Raw genomic sequence first — 24,668 nt, forward strand, 5'->3', positions numbered from 1 at the left:
CCAAATGCTGCCCACATGCATATCTCCGTCATCAATCCTGTGCACTATATCGTTAGCGAATGTCTCTCGTGCAGCAATGGTAGCGGCGCTGAGGGGTTGCCGCGTTTGAATTTTGTATGGATAGAGGTGTAAACTCTGGCGCATGAGACGATACGTGGACGTTGGCGTCATTTGGACCGCAGCTGCAACACGGCGAACGGAAACCCGAGGCCGCTGTTGGATCACCTGCTGCACTAGCTGCGTGTTGCCCTCTGTGGTTGCCGTACACGGTCGCCCTACCTTTCCAGCACGTTCATCCGTCACGTTCCCAGTCCGTTGAAATTTTTCAAACAGATCCTTTATTGTATCACTTTTCGGTCCTTTGGTTACATTAAACCTCCGTTGAAAACTTCGTCTTGTTGGAACAACACTGTGTTCTAGGCGATGGAATTCCAACACCAGAAAAATCCTCTGTTCTAAGGAATAAACCATGTTGTCTACAGGACACTTGCATGTTGTGAACAGCACACGCTTACAGCAGAAAGACGACGTACAGAATGGCGCACCCACAGACTGCGTTGTCTTCTATATCTTTCACATCACTTGCAGCGCCATCTGTTGTTGAAAATTGTAACTACTGTAATTTCGAAAGTTTGTCCGCCTGAAAATGTACTGTTGTCCCAAGCATATTGCAACAAACGGTGTATTTCTATCGCTGCTCGTTTAGTTTTTATTGCCGTTTCAAATATACCGGTCATTTTTGAAACACCCTGTATATACTGACTGTCTAATGCTGTTAGTACAGATTGCACAGGTGTGTGGTGATTTATTGTGAATATCAGATTATGATTTGGCCAAGTTTACAGGTTGGCAAGGTTGTCATCCTTCAGTCATTTCTCGTCCTTTTGAATATATTTTATTTTGTGCTTTTTCCTGCAAGATTTAGGATTTGAGGATGGAATAATTGGTGCAGTAGGGCTGTAGTGTATTTTTTTATACTGTAATTGCACAAAATCATCAAGAATGAACTTCAGATAATATGAATGTAATTACTTCTCAACTTCTCCTACTTTTGGCACAGCTATTGAAGCTATATGAAGAAAAAGTAAACAACTGCAGATATTTCTTTAATAGCAATTCTATAGTCTTCTTGGATCTGAAACAAAATACGTGCAGTCACGAATACACAGTGTAAGAGAGAGGCTTGTTGTAGTGCTGTTATTTCAGACCCACTATTGTCAGTGCGATAAGAAAATCTTACATGGTTAAAAATAAATTTCTTTGGGTCCTGGAATTTTGTTTGCAAATATAGTAGAGCTGGTACAGCAGGTAGTGAAAGTCAGTATTGGGAGGATTTGGGGGGAGGGGATAAATTTGATCAAATATCTGGAAAATCTGAAGAAATAAACATGTGAGCTTCTGAGTAGTGAGATTGAAAATAAAATCTACCTGTTTTACTGAAGCAAAGTAATTATGTGTTTGAGTTAAGGACTGATCAAAGAGGCACACAAAGGAAGTAAAATAATTTGACATCAGTACACAAGGTTAATATGAAAATCTAATTGAAAATGAAAATTTACTATATCATAGAGATTGTACAGTTCAGTGTTCTTTTAAAAATGTGAGGAATGTAAAGTTATTGTTCCTTATCCAACAAAAGAGAAGTTTTATAGTAAATATTGAATTTAGAAGGAAGGTCAGTGTTGACCGTAATATTGATGGTTTATTGACAGCAAAATCGATTTTCAATCACATAGTGATCATCTTCAGTGCTGTGGTGTACAAATTAAACTCATAGGCACAGGTGTCAAGTTATTATCAGTAAAAAGCTAAGAAACGATCACAATAAAACAATAAAAATCGATTTTGCTGTCAATAAACCATCAATATTACGACCAACACTGACCTTCCTTCTAATTTTAAATATATGGTCGTTGTGGACGCAGCACTCTATGGAGCCACCAATCAAATATTGAATTGAATAGAGAAATTGCCTACAGTGTATCTCAGTCTATTTGGTTTGTACTTTGTCAGGGGGAAAAATATGTTGGTATAAATTTCCTGGGGTCCATGTTAAGTGCACTGAAAGGCTCCTCTTCACCAGACTGACTCGGCATGAAGCCCAACAGTTTTTATACTAGTAATCCTGTGATGTTGTATAGTTTTGTTGTCTCTTCCAGGTACAAATTTAAATCAGCATGGCCTCATTAAGAATGTGATGTGAATCACTTACCCATATATTTAATGTTACAGATTTACTCCTTCGTAAAGCATTTCAAAAATGAAGTGACGAATGGAGATTTATGGTGGTTATCTTCTTTTTAATAACAGAAAATTCAAACATGTAACTTAATTTAGTCATCAGCATCAGTTATCAGTCTTGTTAAGTTGCAGAATTGGGCTTTCCGTCTTTTCTGTGGTCTTCCAGTACTACAATTCATTATGATTCAACTATTTTATCAGATTTACTGCAATTTCTTCCATGTACTCTTTATACCCTATGTGGATTTTGTATCTTCATTTCAGATGTGATCAACTCTGGTAGCTTACCACTATCATTTCCTCGTTTCTCCGTTCAATTTGTGAATGGTACATGGGAAGAATGATGGTTGATAAACCCCCTTATCAACTCCAGTTTCTCCAGTTTTTCTCATTTTACGACACACATGTGGGGAGAAGTAACATGACACCCAACTCCTCTTGAAATGTACGCTTGCGGAATTCCAACAGTAAGCCTCTCTGTTGTAGCATTGCCACGGGAGTTTGTTGAGCACCTCCGTAACACTCACACGCTTACTAAATGATCGTATGACAATGTACTGCTCTCTATTGGATCTTCTCCATCCCTTCTATTAATCCAATCTGGTAAGGTGCTCAGGATGATGAGTAGTACTCAATTATCAGTTTTGTAAGTGTTTTGCAAGCCACTTCTTTTGTGGATTAACTATTCTTCCAATTAATCTCAACATGACATCATTTTTTCCTGTAATTCATTTTATGTGTTCTTTCCATTTTAGGTCATTCAAGACAGTTACTCCTACGTATTTTACGGTAGTTACTGTTTCCAGTGGTTTGTCGCCAGTAGTGCTATCGAACAGTAGTGGATTTCTTCACCTTTTAATATGCGAGACATTACATTTATTCACATTAAAGCTTAATTGGCAGTCACTGCACCAATCATTAATCCTCCGCAAATCGTCTCGCATTTCATTACAGTCTTCTAGTGTCGCAGCCTTCCTATAGATAACAGCATCGTCTGGGAACAGTCTCATAAAGTTTCCTGCATTATCCACTAGATCATTTAAGTATATATTGTAAACAGGAAAGTTACAGGCACTATAACACTTGCTAGGGATACAACTAAAATTACCTTTATATTTGTCAGTTTCATCATTTTAAGAGCAGTGTGTCGAGTTTATCTGCTAGGAACTCCTGAGTCCAGTCACAGATCAGGTCCATTCTCTGTCACTAAACAACAGTGTTAATCCGTATCAATCGCTTTTCGGAAGTCGAGGAATACGGCACCGATCTTGGTGTATTCCTCGCCAGTGTTCTATATATTTCATAACTGAACAGAGCTAGGTGTGTTATGCAAAATCTCTATTAACGGAATCCGTGTCGACTTTTATAAAACTTTCCCTTCTCGAAAAATGTCATTATGTACGGACGTAAAAAAATGTTCCATATTTCTACACCAGATAGTGATATAGACTTGTACTATGTGCATCTGTCAGATGATCACTATTGAAAACTAGTGATTTGCCCCAGCTTTGCACGGGTGACACGAAGTATCTGTGGCCAGTGACTTGTCTGGCATAATGGTAACAAATTATCTGCACAAACCTCCCTCACGAATCAGTCTATCCATTAGTGAAAACCGTATCAGTATCCCTACATCAGTCCCTGAGCTTAGCCTTCACATACAGACAGAAAAATACAGCAGGAGACTTTAATTTAGTAATACGAGGTGATTACAATTAAACTGTCCCATGAAAAACAAATGAATATAGTACAATGAAACTTCATGCAAACCTATGTAAAGACACGCAGAAGAGTAATAATGAATAAACTACTGAAAGAAACACATTTTAATTTCCTCATAAGAGGGTAATGCACTAGAGATTGCTCTACTGCTGGTTACCTTCCTCACTAAGCTCATCTTCAACCTCCAACACAAGTTCAAATCTGATAATCTTGGTGGCCACATAGTTTGGAACAATTGGCCAATGGCAGAGTTATCTCTCAAGCAAATGGCAAGTCGTGACACTAACAACACAAATCCTGCAGCACACAGTCTGTACATTAACCCTATAAAGTTGGGTGCCTATACTGTAAAGAGTTTTCCGTCTACACTGTCTCGAGTGTACAAATAGGAATAACGTGTGCTTTTTTTCCAATTATTTGTTATCCCTCATTGCTCCAGTGATTTGTGGTATACTGCTGTTAGAAGGGAAGCAAGTTTTTTCTCGTAATCTCTATAGAATCACAGAAGTATGTCATATTGACTAGATTTTTTGCTTCTGTTGAGCTATTTTAATTGCTTTTCTATTCCGTAATCTGTCGTTTCGGCATTTGTACGATGATTGGAAGGAGGAACCCTATCACAATCTTCTGCAAAGAAACCATTTTGGAAGAGTAAATTCGGTCTTTCAATTTTCTCTCTGTCATCTTCTGCTTTGGTGCCAGTATGGTCACTGATCAACTGAATACGTGATTTTGATCTACAAATAAACTTATGTAAGACCAGTACTTCTTAGGTGTTTTTATCACATTGGTTGACAGAACTTTAAAGTTCATTGAACTCTTCCCTCATTGCCCTGCTTATGCTCATTTTGGGCTTGTTCAACTTTTGTTTGTCAACTAGATTTTGACATCACTTAATTCTTTGATTAAATTTTCTTTGCTTCTGTAGCAACTTTTTAACATCATTATTAAAACTATTCCCCATCCCTCACAATTATGCTGGGCATGTACTGGTCTAAAGCATATTGTACAGTGCTATGAAAGTTAATCTATTTGTGCTCTCCATCATGCTCCTCAGAAATAAATATTTGTAGAATGGAAATTCTAAAATAGGTAAGTGCCATGAAACTGGATTTTAGTTATAGTGAAAAACATAATAAATACCAGAGAACAAGATCGATATATTTTATCAAAATTTTGTATTGAGTTACATTTCAAATTACTCTATAATATTTATAGAGATGTTTTCTTACAGTCAATGGAAATAACATTTTGGAAAATTGTCCTCAAAAACTGAAAAGGGCAATGTGCCATAATGCAGATACTGTAGTTATGTGCTAAATACTTGTAACCTGAAAAAAAGTGTAAGGAGATGTTTAGAACAATTCAGTTGCATTATCAAATGCTAAGAGATAACACGCATTACAATATTTTGTGATACTGAAAACAGTGAAACAATAAATCCGTAAAATAAAAAGTGACACTTATTTTGCACACAAATCAAGATAAAAACTGTTTGTTTCCTTCAAGATAGTCAGTCATTGAAAGCAAGTTCTTTTAAAGCTATGATTTCTTGCTCATCATTCAGCAAATCTTAACTCGGTGACTCCTGCGGGTCCGGGGGTTAGAATAGGCCCGAGGTATTCCTGCCTGTCGTAAGAGGCGACTGAAAGCAGTCTCACACATTTCGGCCTTTACGTGATGGTCCCCTGTAGGGTTTGACCTCCATTTTTCAAAATTTTCCTGAAGAGCGAGCCAATTGGGAAAGGGTGCTTTACACGGTGCACCGTGCATAGAGATCTTCGGCCCACTTTCTCGTCGGCGCATTGCAGACCCACCCGTTCTCCATCTCTTGGGCGAGGACACCTTCCCGGGTGCGTTTTCCATGCACCTCATATCCCGCACGGTAGCCAACCCGTTACAGTGGGGCCGTCGTGTACCCTGTTGTAAAACAGTAAACCGGTATCCGAGATTGCAGGAATTCTTTTTAATCCACGATTACCGGTTTCGGTGAAACTAAAGCCGCCGTCATCAGATCTTACGACACGTACAGGTTACGGCATCAAGGCAAACAGTGGTCATAAGATCCGATGGCGGCGGCCTTAGTTTTGCCGAAACCGGTAATCGTGGAATAAAAATAATTCCTGCTATCTCGGCTACCAGTTTATTGTTTTACAACCGTCTAGATCACTCCCGCACGAACACAATGTGATCCCTACAAAATGTACCCTGTCGGTTGTAGCCCCCTGACTACACGGGGACCACTCTGCCGGTGCCTGCACCGTCAACTCCCCACGTATGCCGAGGAGTAGATGCCCGTCACCCCGGGTCGTCGGGACTTCCGGCAGTGGCTGTCCTGCCGAGTGGTTGTTGCTGCGGCTGGGTGGCACCCGTGGGGAGGGCCCCAGGTCGCAGTGAGTGGCATCAGGGTGGATGACACGCCAGGAAGCACAGTATGTCATCTCTTGCTGGTGGTCCGCTGCCAGCAGTCTCTAAGCGGGCAAAGTCTAACTACAGTGCTAAGAAATATGACCCCAAGTTGTTCCCCTCCCTGGCTCCACCGTGAGAGGAATGTCAGGCTAAAGATGGTAGTGAAGCTTATTCACCTCGGTACCTCGTATGTACGAGAGTTGGAGAACCTTTCGTGTTCGTGAAGCCTCAGTTTTTTGTGGGGCATTTGGAGAACAAGTTTGGGGAGGTGGAGGGCTTGTCCAAAATGCGCTCTGGGTCAGTTTTGGTAAAAACGGCATCCTCTGCCCAGTCACGGGCATTACTCGCTTGTGGCAAGTTGGGGAATGTTTCTGTTACCGTCACGTCTCGTAAGAGCTTAAATATTGTCTGAGGTATTATATTCCACAGGGACCTTCTTTTGCAGTCTGGTGACGAACTGGATGCCAATTTAGAGCAGCGAGGTGTTCGTCTTGTCCGGCGCGTCCATTGGGGCCCGAGGGATAACCGGGTTGCCACCGGTGCCTTCATCTCAACCTTCGAGGATGACACATTGCGTGAGAAGGTCGAGGTGGTGGTCTACCGCTATGACGTCAAGCAATATATTCCTTCCCCGATGCAGCACTTATGCGTCGGAAGTTCGGCCGTATGTCTTCCCGCTGTACTTCCGGCCCCACCTGTCGAGATTGTGGACGTCCGTCGCATCCCGATACTCCGTGTGCCCCACCTCTCATCTGTGTCGACTGCAGGGAGCACCATTCACGTTGCTCGCGAGACTGCAGGATTTTACAGAAAAAGAGGAAAATCATGGAATATAAGACCCTGGACTGACTGACCTAAGAGCAAATTTGAGCACCTACATCCTGTTTCTTTAACCTCCTCATATGCCGCTGCTACAAGAACAGTTGTCACTCCGTCAGTTCCTCGAATTTCTGTTGACTCTCAGAACCGGGAGATACACCTGCCCCCTTGATGGTGGGGGGCACTTCTCTCCCCATTGCTCGTGCACCACCTACTTCGGGAGCAACATATGTCTTTTTGGGTACCAGACCCCAACAGGTGTCCCTGGCGTTACCATCAATGGTGTGCCATATACCGTGAAAATGCGATTGCCAAGCTTGAGCCTCTGTGTTGGAGAACTACCCCTCTAGCCTTTTGCACCCTCAAACGGCAGATGGAGAGGAAAGTCCTCTCGTTCACTACGCGCCACAGTGAACCCTATAATGCCCCATTTACAGAGTGGGAGCTCCTCAGCGCACCTGCACATTGTCCCAACACAGCTGCTGGGCCAGATCGGATCCACAGTCAGATGATTAAACATCTCTCGTCTGACTACAAGTGCCATTTCCTCGTCATCTTCAACCGGATCTGGTGTGATGGTGTCTTTCCATCACAATGGGGGGAGAGCACCATCATCCCGGTGCTCAAACCCAGTAAAAACCCGCTTGATTTGGATAGCTATCGGCCCATCAGCCTCACCAATGTTGTTTGTAAGCTGCTGGCGTTTGCCTAGCGACAGGACCTTTTACGACGAGTCCGGTGACCAGCGTCCTGGTGGAGGCTGGAGGCCCTCCATTGCAGATCTGATGTGCACAACTGCTCACCAGTTAAATTACACACATTCGTAGTTCTCCTGAGCATCAAAATTACTGTCTCCATTTTCCACCTGTGGCAGTTCATCTACCACATGGGTGGCCCAGGTTAGGGCTAACGATTGCGGTTCGCATGCGATCCCTTCTGTCTGAACTGGAGTCCTTCCCTTTACCACCTCCCATCCAGGTCCATCTGCATACACCTCCATGGTGTACACCTAGGCTGCAGATTTTTCTGGACCTTTCGCGTGACACTAAGGACTCAGTTACTCCTGCACTCTCTGCTGTCACTTCCTCTTGATTCTTGATGTATTCAGAGGCTCTGAAGTGGTTTACACTGACAGCTCTATGGCCAAGGGTCATGTTGGCTTCGCCTACATCAAGAGACCATTTTGAACAGCATTCCTTACCCGATGGCTGCAGTGTTTTCACTGCAGAGCTGGTGGCCATCTCTCGTGCACTTCAGTATATCCGTTCATGTCCCAGGGAATCATTTCTTCTGTGCATTGATTCCTTGAGCAGCCTACAAGCTATTGATCAGTGCTACCCTTGCCATCCTTTGGTAGCGTCCATCCAGGAGTCCATCTTTGCCCTGGACCGGTCCTGTCGTTCAGCGGTGTTTGTCTGGACCCCAGGACACGTCGGCATCCCAGGCAATGAACTTGGTGACAGTCTGGCCAAACAGGCTATGCGGAAACCACTTCTGGTGACGGGCATCTCTGAACCTGACCTGCGTTCTGACTTACACCGTAGGGTTTTTCGGCTTTGGGAGACGGAATGGCATAACAGTACACACAACAAACTGCGTGGCATTATGGAGACTACAAATCTGTGGAAGACTTCCATGTGGGCCTCTTGCAGGGAATTAGTTGTCCTCTGCCGGCTCCGCATTGGCCACGCTTGGGCGACCCACGGTTACCTCCTGCGCCGTAAAGACCTGCCTGAGTGTCGATGCGGTGCCTGGTTGACAGTGGCCCATATTCTGGTGCACTGTCCCACTTTTACTGCCCAACGACAAAATCTTGGGTTAGCAGACTCGTTGCCGCTAATTTTATCTGGCAACACCCTAGTGCTTCTAGGGTGGAGGTTTTAATGTGTTGCAGGCATCTCCTTTTTTATTCTCGTGGTCTGCCAGTCATGGTAATCTGCTTTGCTGTTTTAATCTCTTCATCCTGTTTCTTGCGTTCCTGTGGTTTTCTTGTCCTCTTTTGTCCATTTACATGTTTGTTACCCTTCATCATTGTTGTGATTTTTCCTTTCATTCCATTTTGAGTTGTCAGTCTTGTTTATCTTATTCTCACACTTGTGTCATTGTTTTATTCAGAACAAGGGACTGATGACCTCGTAGTTTGGTTCCTTTCCCCCTTTTTTAATCCAACCAACCAACTTAACTCAGTGGACAGTATGTCAAATAATCTACAATCTTTCTTCAAAACATTATAGTGTGACCACATTTCCATTTTATTGAAGTCTTTCTTGTATTTCACGACACCAGGATTGTCACTATCTACTCGTAGCCACACTAATTCTGATATCTTCAACTTGTTGGTGTCAGTAACTTTTGCAGGTACTTTATAAAGTCAATAAACTTTCCCATAATTTTTACAGTTGTAAAAGGCCGCATTGGCCATGCACTCGGACAACTTCAGCTGGAACTTGACACTTTGTTATTTTGCCCCAGCACTTCTCAACCAGTGCAAAATCTTTGTCAGAAGAAGAGAAACTGTGCCCAACCACTAAAAATTTTTTATTGATCCTTTTAAACAGTCCTGCACTGACCAGAAACATGTAGAGGAATAAGATCGTGCATTTTTTAAAAATTTTCCTACAACAATTATCACACCAAACACACAGTTCTTTTTTGTGTTAAAGGACTGTCAGGGTCAACAACAACTTGAAGCACATAAGATTCCGTCTAGTTTCCACCTCGAGAGGACTCTCCATCATGCCAAACGCACATTATCCCATCTCCAGTATTGCAAACATGAATGCCGAAATTGTATGAACAACATTCTGGCTTGAGCTGCCGGAGTTGGCTGTTAACATGTGCACGAGGTGTGCTTGCTTATGTGTGTGAATGGTGTGTGTTTCTCTTTTGCTGATGAAGGCTGTGGTGGAAAGTTTTATATAAGTGTCTTTTAATTGTGCCTTACTGCAACTTAACGTGCCTTATTTACGATAAGAAGCAATCTATCTTTTCCTTCGTCATTGAAATTGTATAAATTGTTGTTGTCAAGAGTAATACATATTTAGATGTGTGAGTTTAGGTAGCTGAAACATTTTCTGTATGTCCACGATTATATTGCATATATTGCTGTCAAGTAATGTTGAGGCAATACTGTCACTTTTCATGGCATTGAAAGCTGCTTCAGCTTTTCAATGGTGTAGTTCCAATTTTAATTTTGCTGAAGCAGCTTCAGCTGTGTCTCTATTTTTCATGGCTATATTGTAGCAGTCACAGCCTTTGCAAGTGTCTACATGAGATTTCTGAAAGGAAAGTTGAGGAAAGCCATTGTGGAAAAACCTGCAATAAAACTTATATGTCACCTTACCATTTAGGGTATTTGATCAGAAATTCCTTCCAAGCCTTTCCGTATTTAAATCGCAACTCAAATACTGCTTCTGTGTTTTCCTTCTTTTTTCCTCTTCACCAGGGTTTCAGTTAGCTTTGGAGTAATTCCAAAAATGTCCATAGAAGTCTTCTTGCATAGCCTTAAATGATTCTCATTTTCATCTGGAACAATGAAGCTTATCACACATTAACTTTGACTCTCGGTAGGCTCAGTATATGAGGCATCTCAATGTCTTGCAAATGGCAATACTTGCAATGAGCCAAGTAAGTAGCTACCATGACTGTTCATATCTTGCTTGTGAAATGCATGAAAGAGAGCCTTCATAATATTAAAAGTGATGTCCTTGCATTGATATTGGCAGCTACATATAACCTGAAAGTAAAAAACACTGTGATTGTACATTACTTGACAATTACTTTAGTTGACACAGTATTTTTATAGTTTCAGAAGACTTATTCTTTCATTGCCTTCTGCACTTGAATCTAAGCTAAAACACATTTTCAGATATGCAGTTGGTGCAAAATACGGCTTTAGAGCAGTTTAGTTACAGTATAGTTGGGCGATTTTTCTCACTGACGTGCACATTCTCTTTGTTTTCTCTAAATGGCGTAACAGGAACTGTATTCACACCGTGAAATTACTTCTTCCTAGTTGAAATATATTTATTGCTCCCCACATACTATTTCAGATGACTGTATGACAGTCTACATTTCAAGATTAGTTACCTCAAAAGATTACTTATTAAAACTTAATGATGTATTACTGCAGATGATGGTAATTTCTTTTCTTGCTTATCAACATTTCTGTAGTTATGATAACTTTCACCACTAATTCTTGAATTGTGTTGTTGTTTCCTAAGACTCATAATTTTCCATTAAGATTTAAAAATCATGTTACTAGTAGCTACTCAATCTATGTCCATTGTAGACATGTTGAGTGGAAATGAGAAATGTGCATAACTTCACACATTAGGTGACAGGCACGTAGTGCTACAGCTTCCAAACAGCATGGACATACACCAAGAGCCACGTGTAGCCATTTCAACTAGTTAGATTAGATTAGATTAGATTTACTTTCATTCCAATTGATCCGTAGTGAGGAGGTCCTCCAGGATGTGGAACATGTCAGAAAAACAACAATACATGACAAATATTTAAACTAAAACAAATAAGCTAATGTACCATTCCACAGGTCCCAAGTGGAATGATCGTCATTTTTTAATGAACACTAAAGAGTCATTTTACAAATACTATTGCACTGAATTTAAAATAAAAAAGTTTTTTATTTATTTATAAGGTAAGAAACATGTAATACAACTACTGTAGTACTTATTTACAATGAACACATTACTGCACTGAAATGGTGCAGAAGTTAGATTATACTTACACACACACACACACACACACACACACACACACACACACACACACACAAATTTTCAGTGAACACATTACTGCACTGAAATTGTGCAGAAGTTATGTTGTACTTATATACAAATCAGTTGGTTTTCCTCAGAAATTCATCAATGGAGTAGAAGGAGTTGGCCACCAATAAATCCTTTAGGCTTCTCTTAAACTGAATTTCATTGGTTGTTAAGCTTTTTATGGCTGCTGGCAAGTTATTGAAAATGTGTGTTCCTGAATAATGCACACCTTTTTGTACAAGACTAAGTGACTTTAAATCCTTGTGAAGATTATTCTTATTTCTAGTATTGATTCCATGAATTGAGCTGTTGGTTTGAAAAAGTGATATATTTTTAATGACAAATTTCATTAAGGAATAAATATATTGGGAAGCTGTAGTTAGTATCCCTAGTTCCCTAAACAGGCTTCTGCAGGATGTTCTTGAGTTCACACCACATATAATTCTTACTGCACGTTTTTGTGCCCGGAAAACTTTAGCTTGGCTTGATGAATTACCCCAGAAAATAATCCCATATGACATTATGGAATGAAAGTAAGCATAGTATGCCAGCTTTTTCATTTTTATATCCCCTATGTCTGACAAAATTCGCATTGCAAACAGAGATTTGTTAAGACGCTTCAGCAGTTCTGTGGTGTGCTCCTCCCAGTTGAATTTATTATCAAGCTGTAATCCCAAGAATTTAACACCGTCCACTTCTTCTATCTTCTTGTCATCATATGTTAGACATATACTCTTGGGACACCCCTTACAAGTTCTGAACTGCATGTAGTGTGTTTTTTCAAAGTTTAGTGACAAAGAATTGGCTAGGAACCAGTGATTTATGTCTACAAATATTTTATTGGCTGATCTTTCTAAGACTACACTTGATTTGCTATTTATTGCAATGTTTGTATCATCAGCAAACAAAACAAACTTGGCATCTGGTAATGTTACTGATGAAAGGTCATTGATATACACAAGAAAAAGTAAGGGCCCCAAAATGGAACCTTGTGGGACCCCACATGTAATTAGTTCCCAGTTGGATGATGCCTGATAGCTTGATACATGTCTCTTTCCTAATAACACCCTTTGTTTCCTGCCAGAGATATAAGATTTGAACCATTTTGCAGCATTTCCTGTTACACTATAATATTCTAGTTTACTTAAAAGGATATTGTGATTTACACAGTCAAATGCCTTTGACAGATCACAAAATATACCAGTTGCCTGCAATTTTTTGTCTAATGAATTAAGTACATTTTCACTGTAAGTGTAGATAGCCTTCTCAATATCAGAACCTTTTAGAAATCCAAACTGTGACTTTGACAGTATGTTATTTGAGATAAGATGGTTATAAAGACGACTGTACATTACTTTTTCGAAAATTTTTGAGAATGCTGGCAACAGTGAAATTGGACGGAAATTTGATGCTATTTCTTTATCTCCCTTCTTAAACAGTGGCTTAACTTCAGCATATTTCAGCCATTCGGGAAATATTCCACTGATAAACGACTGGTTACACAGATAGCTTAATATGTTACTTAGCTCAGAATCACATTCTTTAATTAACTTTGTTGATATTTCATCATACCCACTAGATGGTTTTGATTTTAAAGATTTTATGATGGACATTATTTCTGTTGGGGTAGTGAGGGTCAAATTCATATTATGGAAGTTACTTGAAATGTCTGGTCTAAGGTAATCCATAGCAGCATCTACCGAACCTGACAACCCCATCTTTTCAGTAACAGTTATAAAATGTTTGTTAAAAAGTTCTGCAACACTATACACATCTGTCACCAATGCATCATTTACTCTTAATGCTATTTGTTCCTCTTCATGTCTGGTTCTACCGGTCTCCTCCTTCACTATATCCCATATTGTCTTTATTTTGTTATCTGATATGACTATCTTTTCCTTGTAATATATTTGCTTTGACATCCGTATTACAGTCTTTAATATTTTGCAGTATTTCTTATAATGTGCTATAGCATCAACATTGGAAATGTTTCGGATTGACAGATACAGTTTTCTTTTTGTTTTACAAGATACCCCTATTCCTCGAGTAATCCATGGCTTCTTTGTAGACTTTGCTCTAACCTTGGTAAGTTTTGGGGGAAAGCAGTGTTCAAATAAGGTAAGCACTTTATTAGCAAAAATGTTATATTTTTCATTCATGCCATGAGCACTGTAAACATCAGTCCAGTGAATGTCTCTGAGGAGTGTCCTAAAATAATCAATTTTTGGCTTACTGATTACCCTCTTGAGCTCAGATTTAACAGATTTTATATCCTGTTCAGTATTAACATTTAACAGAAGGAACTGCATGTCATGGTCTGAGAGGCCATTGACTATTGGTTTTGTAATATAATTTTGTTCATTTGACTTTTCTATAAAGATATTATCAATGGCTGTTTGTGAGCAAGTGGTTATCCTAGTGGGGAACTTTACTGTGGGAATTAAGTTGAATGATAGTGTTACTAACTCAAATAGGTTCTTATTGGGAGAGTCTTTAAGGAAATCTACATTGAAATCACCAGCAACCACTATTTCTTTGTTTTTGGTTGTTAAATGGGCCAGTACAGCTTCAAGGTGGTTTACAAACAGATTAAAGTTACCTGCAGGTGCTCGATATACACTTAATATTATGAAAGATTTTTTGTGAAAATCTAATTCTGTTGCACATGCTTCCATATGCTGTTCTAGGCAAAATTTATGAATGTCTATGTTCTTAAATTTATGACAGTTCCTGATAAATGTGGCAACTCCTCCTTTCTCCATTTCTGATCTACAATAGTGAGATGCTAACCTAAACCCTGTAACACTTAAAAGTTCTATACCAGTGGTCACATGATGTTCAGAGAGGCAGATTATGTCAGCTGGGTTTGAAGACTCTAATTCATCTATGCAGATAGTTAATTCATTGATTTTATTTCTCAGTCCTCGAATATTTTGATGCAATAAAGATAGCTGACATTTCACATTGACTGACTTAAAATTGGATGGAGTTAAAATATCTGCTGACAGTTGAAAATTCTTAACCAATGGCTGTTTATGTTGATGTAATAAGCTGGAATTATGTTTTTTGATTTCTTTCTCAAACTGAAGGTTTGTCTCAGTTCTAACCTCTCTTAAAATTTGTTTTCTTTCTGTCCTCCCTACCCTAAAAAAGGGTCTTTTCTGAATCCTATAACCACTGGTATTTTACCACTCATGACAGTGCCTCCCCCCTTTAACTTTCCTGCTATTTCCCCAGCCAATTTACCCTTCCCCTTCCTGTTGAGGTGAAGGCCATGCCTAGTATAATCCCACCTACTGACAGAATCAACATGAACCACACCAATGTGTGACCCCGCACCCGACATGAGCAGCCGTTCCAGCTCCAAATTAACTCTCTTGACAGAAGAGTTCAAATGAGGTCGGTCATGGCGCCCAAGAACAGATACAAACTAGTTGCAGCAGAAAGATGACATAGCACTTTTAGAGGGGAAGTGGAATTGACACACAGCTCATTTACATGGCAATAACTCATTTTTAATATTGCATTCAGAATTCCAGCTCTACATTTTTTTTGTTGACTACTTGGATACTGAGCAGTTTATCAGGTCAGTATCCTATGACTGACTGTTGAAGCCTAATTTCTGCTGCCTGGATATAAAATCTCATCATTGATTAAACATTGGTTTTGCAACTTAGGTTCTTTTAATTGTGCCATGTGAACTAGAATAGGATTTAATTGTGGTGTCAGTCTCTCTGGAGCTGTTTAAAGTTTAAACTACAACCAAGGCATTTAAAAACATTGACGTGTTCCACAAGTTTGTCTCCTATGAATATTTTTGCTGTTGTCAGTTGTTTACCAGTGGATATTTGTATCTTAATTTTATGCATAAATATTTCAAAATTACCTTTTTTGTTATTTCCTGTTTGTGGATTGACTTCTGTAAGTTATCTTCTGAGTCTCTTGTAATGAGGGGAAAGAGCCACTTTCCTCTACCTGGATGATGGATAGAACATAAATGCCCGTAACTGCTTAGAACATTGTTCTAGCTTTCAAACAATTTATTGTCCATTTTCTACTACTACTCGTGCTCCTGCTCCTGCTCCTCCTGCTGCTGCTGCTGCTGCTGCTGCTACTACTACTACTACTACTACTACTACTACTAACACACACACACACACACACACACACACACACACACACACACACACAGGGTGGTTTTCCACAACTGCAGAAAAGCTAGTGAAATGTTTTGATCTATTACACATATCAGTCTGTGCCACCCATCAATTAGCTGCAGTTGAGTGCTTGTCTGTTTTCATTTTGTATTGTAGTGACACATGTTCATCTTGTAATCTGTGGCATTGAGTGTCATGGCTGGGAACTGGAGATATTTATTTACAGTAAAATTTTTAAAAAAGTTAATTTTTTATTATGCACCATTTAATAATTTAGACATTTAGATTAAGTATAGAATCACACTATTATGTTTGCCCTTGGCTGTGTAGATGGTGAAAGTCTGGATGCACAGCAAAGTAGCCACAGAGAGTTAATGGCCTCTTTAGAATCACGCAAGAATTCAATAGAGCTGAAACTGCAAGACTGCACTCAAGAATTGAAGGAGCTGTGTATTAAAGAAGCTGAACTAACAGGAGTTCTTCCTCCTGAGATACCATTAGAACCAGGCGAGTCTCCTCCACAGTTTCGCAAGCGTGTGGGCACAGCTTTCCAGTACCCAGAAAACTTAATAAATGGCTGCAAGATATCAAAGTCAAAAGAAGTAAGTATATTTGTATATACATTTACACAGTAAGTTTGATGTAATTAGTTATTAGAAATTTCATACAAGATGATGTGACTTACCAAACGAAAGCGCTGACGGGTTGATAGACACACAAACAAACACAAACATACACACAAAATTCAAGCTTTCGCAACCAACGGTTGCTTCATCAGGAAAGAGGGAAGGAGAGGGAAAGACGAAAGGATGTGGGTTTTAAGGGAGAGGGTAAGGAGTCATTCCAATCCCGGGAGTGGAAAGACTTACCTTAGGGGGAAAAAAAGACAGGTATACACTCGCGCACACACACGCACATCCATCCGCACATACACAGACACAAGCAGACATTTGTAAATATATACTACTAGCAGGAATGAAGTGATGTAATTTCCCATGTTGTATGTTTTAGCTTAGTCCCCCTCCTCCTTTTTTAATTTATCAAATAATTATGTCTTAATTGTGAAGTATTTCCTGCAGATTTCCAAATTGAAATATTCTGTAATTGTTGCATATATTGTTTACTTGATAATGTGTATTTAAACCCCCCCCCCCTCCCCCTCTTTTCCTTCTTAGTAGGTGCTGTGTATTTATTTAACAGTGGAGGTGAAAGTCGTGTCACAAATTGAGAGCCTTTGATGTAGCAGCCTTAAGCAGTGTTTCATTATTGTGTTCAAAATTAACCATTTTCATCTTCATAGATCACAAATATTTTCTTTAGGGACTCAACCATTATCGGTGTGTAATAAACAATGTGGTATATACTGTGTGATCCTGAGCTCAACATTAGAAGCTACTTTGGCTGTTGTTAAATGATCAGAGTCAGTGGAAAGATCTAATCCTAAATGATGCCTTTCTTTCACACACCAGTTTAGGAAGGCTGTAGTATATAATAGTGCTGTAACATTGTGATGTCCAAGTATTCACTGTGTTTCAGGTTGAAGATAAATGATAAAGAATGTAATCTTTTTCATTGTGGCACCTGTGGTAAAATAGTGATTGCAGAACACTTTTTCTTCATTGTCTTGGAGATCTGTTAGTATTAGAATTATGTTTGTTCCCAAACTATTCCAGGTGTAGGCAGTATATATCTGTTACCTGTAGTTGATTCCAGTCCAAATGTTATCAATGATGACACCACTGTTATAATGTGCCAAAAAGAACTGAATGGCACACTTAATAGGTCAGGTGCATTCTAAGCACAAAAAAGTAATTGCACTGTTAATAAATGTCAGGAGCGTTCCTGATAATACCACACGATTAATCTAATTTATCAGTAGTAATTATCACATACAGTATCTAGAGATGTTATTGGAGAGTTGCTGTATAAGATATGTATTTAGTCTCAAGCTTCTACATCATCATCATTAGAAGTTACCCATAGGCTGTGCAGTACTTGATTTATTTGACTGAATTACGTCACGAAGATCTCACAATGTCACAGAGCTTCCTTATACTACCTGAGGTTATGTCAGATGTCTGTGATGGGAAAGCATTGGTAGTGATTGTGATTTCTTTAGATGGTGGATGACTCAGCAGATTTTACTGATGTATTTCAGCATCAAGCACCCATTTCCATGCACCACTGAGGTATATCCAGTGTCCTGGTTAAAGTAATTGTTACACATTCTGATCCCAGTGGCATCTCTGATGACAGAATCCAGAATCCCAGTAGTTAGGTGCGTGTTCTGTGCAGCATTCTTATTGACTGAGCAGTGTAGCTACTATGGCAGTCATAAGAACAAATAAATGAAGTACTACATTGCCTACGGATAACTCCTGACTGTGACGTCAGAAAAAGTTGGTGAAAGCTGTGGTTGAATACAAACCTGATATGGAAAGAACTCCATGAAGTAGTCATTCAAGTCTGTTGCTGTGAAAATGTACATTGTTATGTTAATATGATACTTTTATAGACCATGTTCCTCAGAAGCCACAATGACAACATTTTAGGAAAAAATTAGGGTATATCACAAATAAATTTTCTGCTCATGCTGTGGCAAATACTGACTTGTAGCTTAAAGGCTCGTGATATGAACAAGTGGTAGAAACAGGGACTTAAGTGATATTGTACAAAGTGCCTTATACAGAAATTATCTTGAACAGTTAGAGAACTGACCCTTAAGAGTAATTTCTGAGATCTGATTGCCAAGGGATCACAAACTTTGTGATTCACTAAACATAGAGAATTGAATTGATGACCATATGGCTATTATAGCATCAATAACTATATGCATTAAAAGAAATTTGAAGAAAGGCAGGAAAATTTTGCTGCTGAGCAAATGCAACAAAAAAGGATGACAGATTACCTGAGTAGTCAGCATCAAACATTCATCTCAAGCAGTGGAGGTATGGAATATCAATGAATAAAACTCAACAGTATTGTACAGTACACTTCAGCAAGATTGTGAGGGATAAGAGATACCTATCCTGGTTCAGTAGTCATGTTAAAATGTTGCTACAGAAGCAGAGGGAGGTTCATCACAAATTCAAACAGAGCCAAAGTCTTCTTGTCAAACAACAGCTGAACAAATCCAAAGTGAATATGAGGAGAACAAAAATAGAAGATTTCAATGAATTAGCAGGAATTAGCAGGTAACAGTCTGTCCCTAATGTGACAAGAATTCATAAGAATTTTGGCCTTGCATAAGTCAGTAAACATTTTAAATTCGTCTATCAGCTAACTAGTATCAAAATGGATGACAGCACAGACAAGGACAAAATTTTTGATACCATCTTCCAGAATTGTTTCACTGGGAAGATCATACTACAGTTCCTCCTGTCTGTCATTATATGGGTACTGATGTGATTCATTATATGAGTACTGATGTGATAGGTACAGAGAGAAATAATTGTGTAATAGAAAATAAACTAAATTTTGTCAATACAGGTAATATAATTGGAGCTTATAGCATATATGTAAAATTATATATAGATTAAGCAAAAGAACTTTCTCCCCTTACAGCAGCAGTTTATTGTCAGTTTCTACATCTACATCTACATTGATACTCCGCAAGCCACCCAACGGTGTGTGGCGGAGGGCACTTTACGTGCCACTGTCATTACCTCCCTTTCCTGTTCCAGTCGCGTATGGTTCGCGGGAAGAACGACTGTCTGAAAGCCTCCGTGCGTGCTCTAATCTCTCTAATTTTACATTCGTGATCTCCTCGGGAGGTATAAGTAGGGGGAAGCAATGTATTCGATACCTCATCCAGAAACGCACCCTCTCGAAACCTGGCGAGCAAGCTACACCGCGATGCAGAGCGCCTCTCTTGCAGAGTCTGCCACTTGAGTTTATTAAACATCTCCGTAACGCTATCACGGTTACCAAATAACCCGGTAACGAAACGCGCCGCTCTTCTTTGGATCTTCTCTATCTCCTCCGTCAACCCGACCTGGTACGGATCCCACACTGATGAGCAATACTCAAGTATAGGTCGAACGAGTGTTTTGTAAGCCACCTCCTTTGTTGATGGACTACATTTTCTAAGCACTCTCCCAATGAATCTCAACCTGGTACCCGCCTTACCAACAATTAATTTTATATGATCATTCCACTTCAAATCATTCCGCACGCATACTCCCAGATATTTTACAGATGTAACTGCTACCAGTGTTTGTTCCGCTATCATATAATCATACAATAAAGGATCCTTCTTTCTATGTATTCGCAATACATTACATTTGTCTATGTTAAGGGTCAGTTGCCTCTCCCTGCACCAAGTGCCTATTCGCTGCAGATCTTCCTGCATTTCGCTACAATTTTCTAATGCTGCAACTTCTCTGTATACTACAGCATCATCCGCGAAAAGCCGCATGGAACTTCCGACACTATCTACTAAGTCATTTATATATATTGTGAAAAGCAATGGTCCCATAACACTCCCCTGTGGCACGCCAGAGGTTACTTTAACGTCTGTAGACGTCTCTCCATTGATAACAACATGCTGTGTTCTGTTTGCTAAAAACTCTTCAATCCAGCCACACAGCTGGTGTGATATTCCGTAGGCTCTTACTTTGTTTATCAGGCGACAGTGCAGAACTGCACCGAGCGGGGTGGCGCAGTGGTTAGACACTGGACTCGCATTCGGGAGGACGACGGTTCAATCCCGCGTCCGGCCATCCTGATTTAGGTTTTCCGTGATTTCCCTAAATCACTCCAGGCAAATGCCGGGATGGTTCCTCTGAAAGGGCACGGCCGACTTCCTTCCCAATCCTTCCCTAATCCGATGAGACCGATGACCACGCTGTCTGGTCTCCTTCCCCAAACCAACCAACCAACCAAGTGCGGAACTGTATCGAACGCCTTCCGGAAGTCAAGAAAAATAGCATCTACCTGGGAGCCTGTATCTAATATTTTCTGGGTCTCATGAACAAATAAGGCGAGTTGGGTCTCACACGATCGCTGTTTCCGGAATCCATGTTGATTCCTACATAGTAGATTCTGGGTTTCCAGAAATGACATGATACGCGAGCAAAAAACATGTTCTAAAATTCTACAAGAGATCGACGTAAGAGATATAGGTCTATAGTTTTGCGCATCTGCTCGATGACCCTTCTTGAAGACTGGGACTATCTGTGCTCTTTTCCAATCATTTGGAACCCTCCGTTCCTCTAGAGACTTGCGGTACACGGCTGTTAGAAGGGGGGGGCAAGTTCTTTCGCGTACTCTGTGTAGAATCGAATTGGTATCCCGTCAGGTCCAGTGGACTTTCCTCTATTGAGTGATTCCAGTTGCTTTTCTATTCCTTGGACACTTATTTCGATGTCAGCCATTTTTTCGTTTGTGCGAGGATTTAGAGAAGGAACTGCAGTTTCTGTAGCAAGTAAATGTTCTAAGCAGGGTGTATGCGACCCGGGAGATCTGGGAGAAACCCGGGAAGTTTTTGATCCAGGAGAAAACTGGGGAAAAAAAACCAGGAATTTTTTAGAATTCTGGGAATTTTTTGTTGTTTTAGTTTTGAGTTAATTTTTAGTAATTTTGACTGGTAAGAATCAATACTCTAACAAAGAATATTGCTGTATCCCGCTACTGCAGAATAATACTGTAACAATGAAACGGAACAAGGGGGGGAAAAAAGAGAAAATAAAACATAAATTGCAAAGGAAATGTGCCATATACAACAACAAAACTCAGTGCTCATACAAGCATTTGCCAACAGCGAAATGTGTCAAAGGCTTTAGGAAGGCTATGCAATGCTTCATAACAACAAATTGCCTCCAATGAGCGTGACATCACAACTGTTTACATTAGATTCGGTTTAGCAGTTACGAGCGGGCTCATGCGCATGCGCAGTTGAGTGACGTGTGAGTAGTACCTTCTCCCGTTTCTGGCTACAGAAATATGGCTGTTTCCTATGTAGCAGTCGCAGCAAGCAGCTAGATGCAACCGGGAAAAATTTTACTGCCACGCCCAAGCTGCCAGATTCACGCATGCGCAGCAAGCCCAAATCTGTGAGGGGGGGGGGGGGGTCAAATTCATATTCTTATATTCTTGAGAAGAAGAAACCTTGTTTCACAAAGCACCTAGCATCCAGCGCACATTGGTCTATCAATTACTCATATGATTTTGATGCGCATCCCTGTTGGTTTTGGCTCTGTAAGTTGATTTCTGAATGAATCATAAGCTGTGCGGGGTAGCCGTACAGTCTAAGGCAATTTGTTACAGTTTGTGCGGCTCCCCCCCCCGTCAGAGGTTCGAATCCTCCTACGGGTGTGGGTGTATGTGTTGTCGTTAGTGCAAGTTAGATTAAGTAGTTTGTAATCCTAGGGACCGATGACGTCAGCAGTTTGGTCCCATAGTAAAAAATAGTAATAATAATAACGATAATAATAATAATAATAATAATAATAATAATAATAGACCACCAAATAACCCACAAGTCGAAACAACAATAAAAACTATCAACACAATCATACACAACAAAATAAATGAAAACACAACTATGGAAGAGTTACAACTACTGGTATATATAGGAGCACTCACTACACTAAATATACACACTAGGCAGAGATCAGAACCAACCAACACAGAAGAAACCCACAAAACCAGCATGGCAACACAGGCTACAGATCAAAATAGAAAAACTGAGAAAAGACATCGGACAGCTAACACAATTTATAAGAAATGAAATCTCAGAAAAAAAACGAAAAAGGTTAGGTAAAATCTCACAACAAGAAGCGACAGAGCAATTAGACGAAAAGAAGCAGAAATTACAAGCATTCGCCAAACGACTCAGAAGATACAAAAAAAGTGAAAATAGAAGGAAACAAAACCAATCATTCAACACAAACCAAAAGAAATTTTACCAGACAATAGATAACACACACATTGAAATAAACAATCCACCAAACATAACAGACATGGAACACTTCTGGAGCAACATATGGTCAAACCCGGTACAACATAACAGGCATGCACGGTGGATACAAGCAGAAACAGACACATACAAGATGATACCACAAATGCCTGAAGTGACAATTTTGCAACATGAAGTCACCCAAGCAATTAATTCTACTCACAATTGGAAAACCCCTGGAAATGATAAAATAGCAAATTTCTGGCTAAAGAAGTTCACCTCAACACATTCACATCTAACTAAATTATTTAACAGTTACATTGCAGACCCATACACATTCCCTGATACACTTACACATGGAATAACTTATCTGAAACCTAAAGATCAAGCAGACACAGCGAACCCAGCTAAATATCGCCCCATAACATGCCTGCCAACAATATACAAAATATTAACTTCAGTCATTAAACAGAAACTAGTGACACATACAACACAGAACAAAATTATAAATGAAGAACAAAAAGGCTGTTGCAAAGGAGCACGAGGATGTAAAGAGCAACTGATAATAGATGCAGAGGTGACATATCAAGCTAAAACTAAACAAAGGTCGCTACACTACGCATACATCGATTACCAAAAAGCTTTTGATAGTGTACCCCACTCATGGTTACTACAAATATTGGAAATATATAAAGTAGATCCTAAATTGATACAGTTCCTAAACATAGTAATGAAATACTGGAAAACCACACTTAATATCCAAACAAATTCAAATAATATCACATCACAGCCAATACAGATTAAGCGTGGAATATACCAAGGAGACTCATTAAGTCCTTTCTGGTTCTGCCTTGCTCTGAACCCACTATCCAACATGCTAAATAATACAAATTATGGATACAATATTACTGGAACATACCCACACAAAATCACACATTTGCTATACATGGATGATCTAAAACTACTGGCAGCAACAAATCAACAACTCAACCAATTACTAAAGATAACAGAAGTATTTAGCAATGATATAAGTATGGCTTTTGGAACAGACAAATGTAAGAAAAACAGCATAGTCAAGGGAAAACACACTAAACAAGAAGATTACATATTGGATAACCACAGCGACTGCATAGAAGCGATGGAAAAAACAGATGCTTATAAATATCTAGGATACAGACAAAAAATAGGAATAGATGATACAAATATTAAGGAAGAGCTAAAAGAAAAATATAGACAAAGACTAACAAAAATACTGAAAACAGAATTGACAGCAAGAAACAAGACAAAAGCTATAAATACTTATGCTATACCAATATTGACCTACTCATTTGGAGCAGTGAAATGGAGTAACACAGACCTAGAAGCACTCAATACACTTACACGATCACAATGCTACAAATATAGAATACATCACATACATTCAGCAACAGAAAGATTCACATTAAGCAGAAAGGAAGGAGGAAGGGGATTTATCGACATAAAAAACCTACATTATGGACAGGTAGACAATTTAAGAAAATTCTTTCTAGAACGAGCAGAAACTAGCAAAATACACAAAGCAATCACCCACATAAATACATCGGCTACACCACTACAATTTCATAACAACCTCTACAACCCTTTAGATCACATAAC

General features: G+C 39.6%; 1 protein-coding gene across 3 annotated transcripts in view; it reads left to right on the forward strand.

Moving 5' to 3' along the window:
* Positions 1-24,668, forward strand: part of LOC126469656 (uncharacterized) — a 173,167-nt gene that overhangs the window by 37,514 nt on the left and 110,985 nt on the right. For 2 of the 3 annotated variants that reach the window (XM_050096790.1, XM_050096789.1), the window contains one exon: positions 16,466-16,737. In XM_050096790.1, the coding sequence (XP_049952747.1) occupies positions 16,466-16,737 (272 nt within the window). Of the gene's footprint in view, positions 1-16,443; positions 16,738-24,668 lie in introns of those variants that run through there. The other variant, XM_050096788.1, reaches the window with a different exon arrangement.

Source organism: Schistocerca serialis, chromosome 3 (assembly GCF_023864345.2).
Source record: "Schistocerca serialis cubense isolate TAMUIC-IGC-003099 chromosome 3, iqSchSeri2.2, whole genome shotgun sequence".
Lineage (NCBI taxonomy): Eukaryota > Metazoa > Arthropoda > Insecta > Orthoptera > Acrididae > Schistocerca > Schistocerca serialis.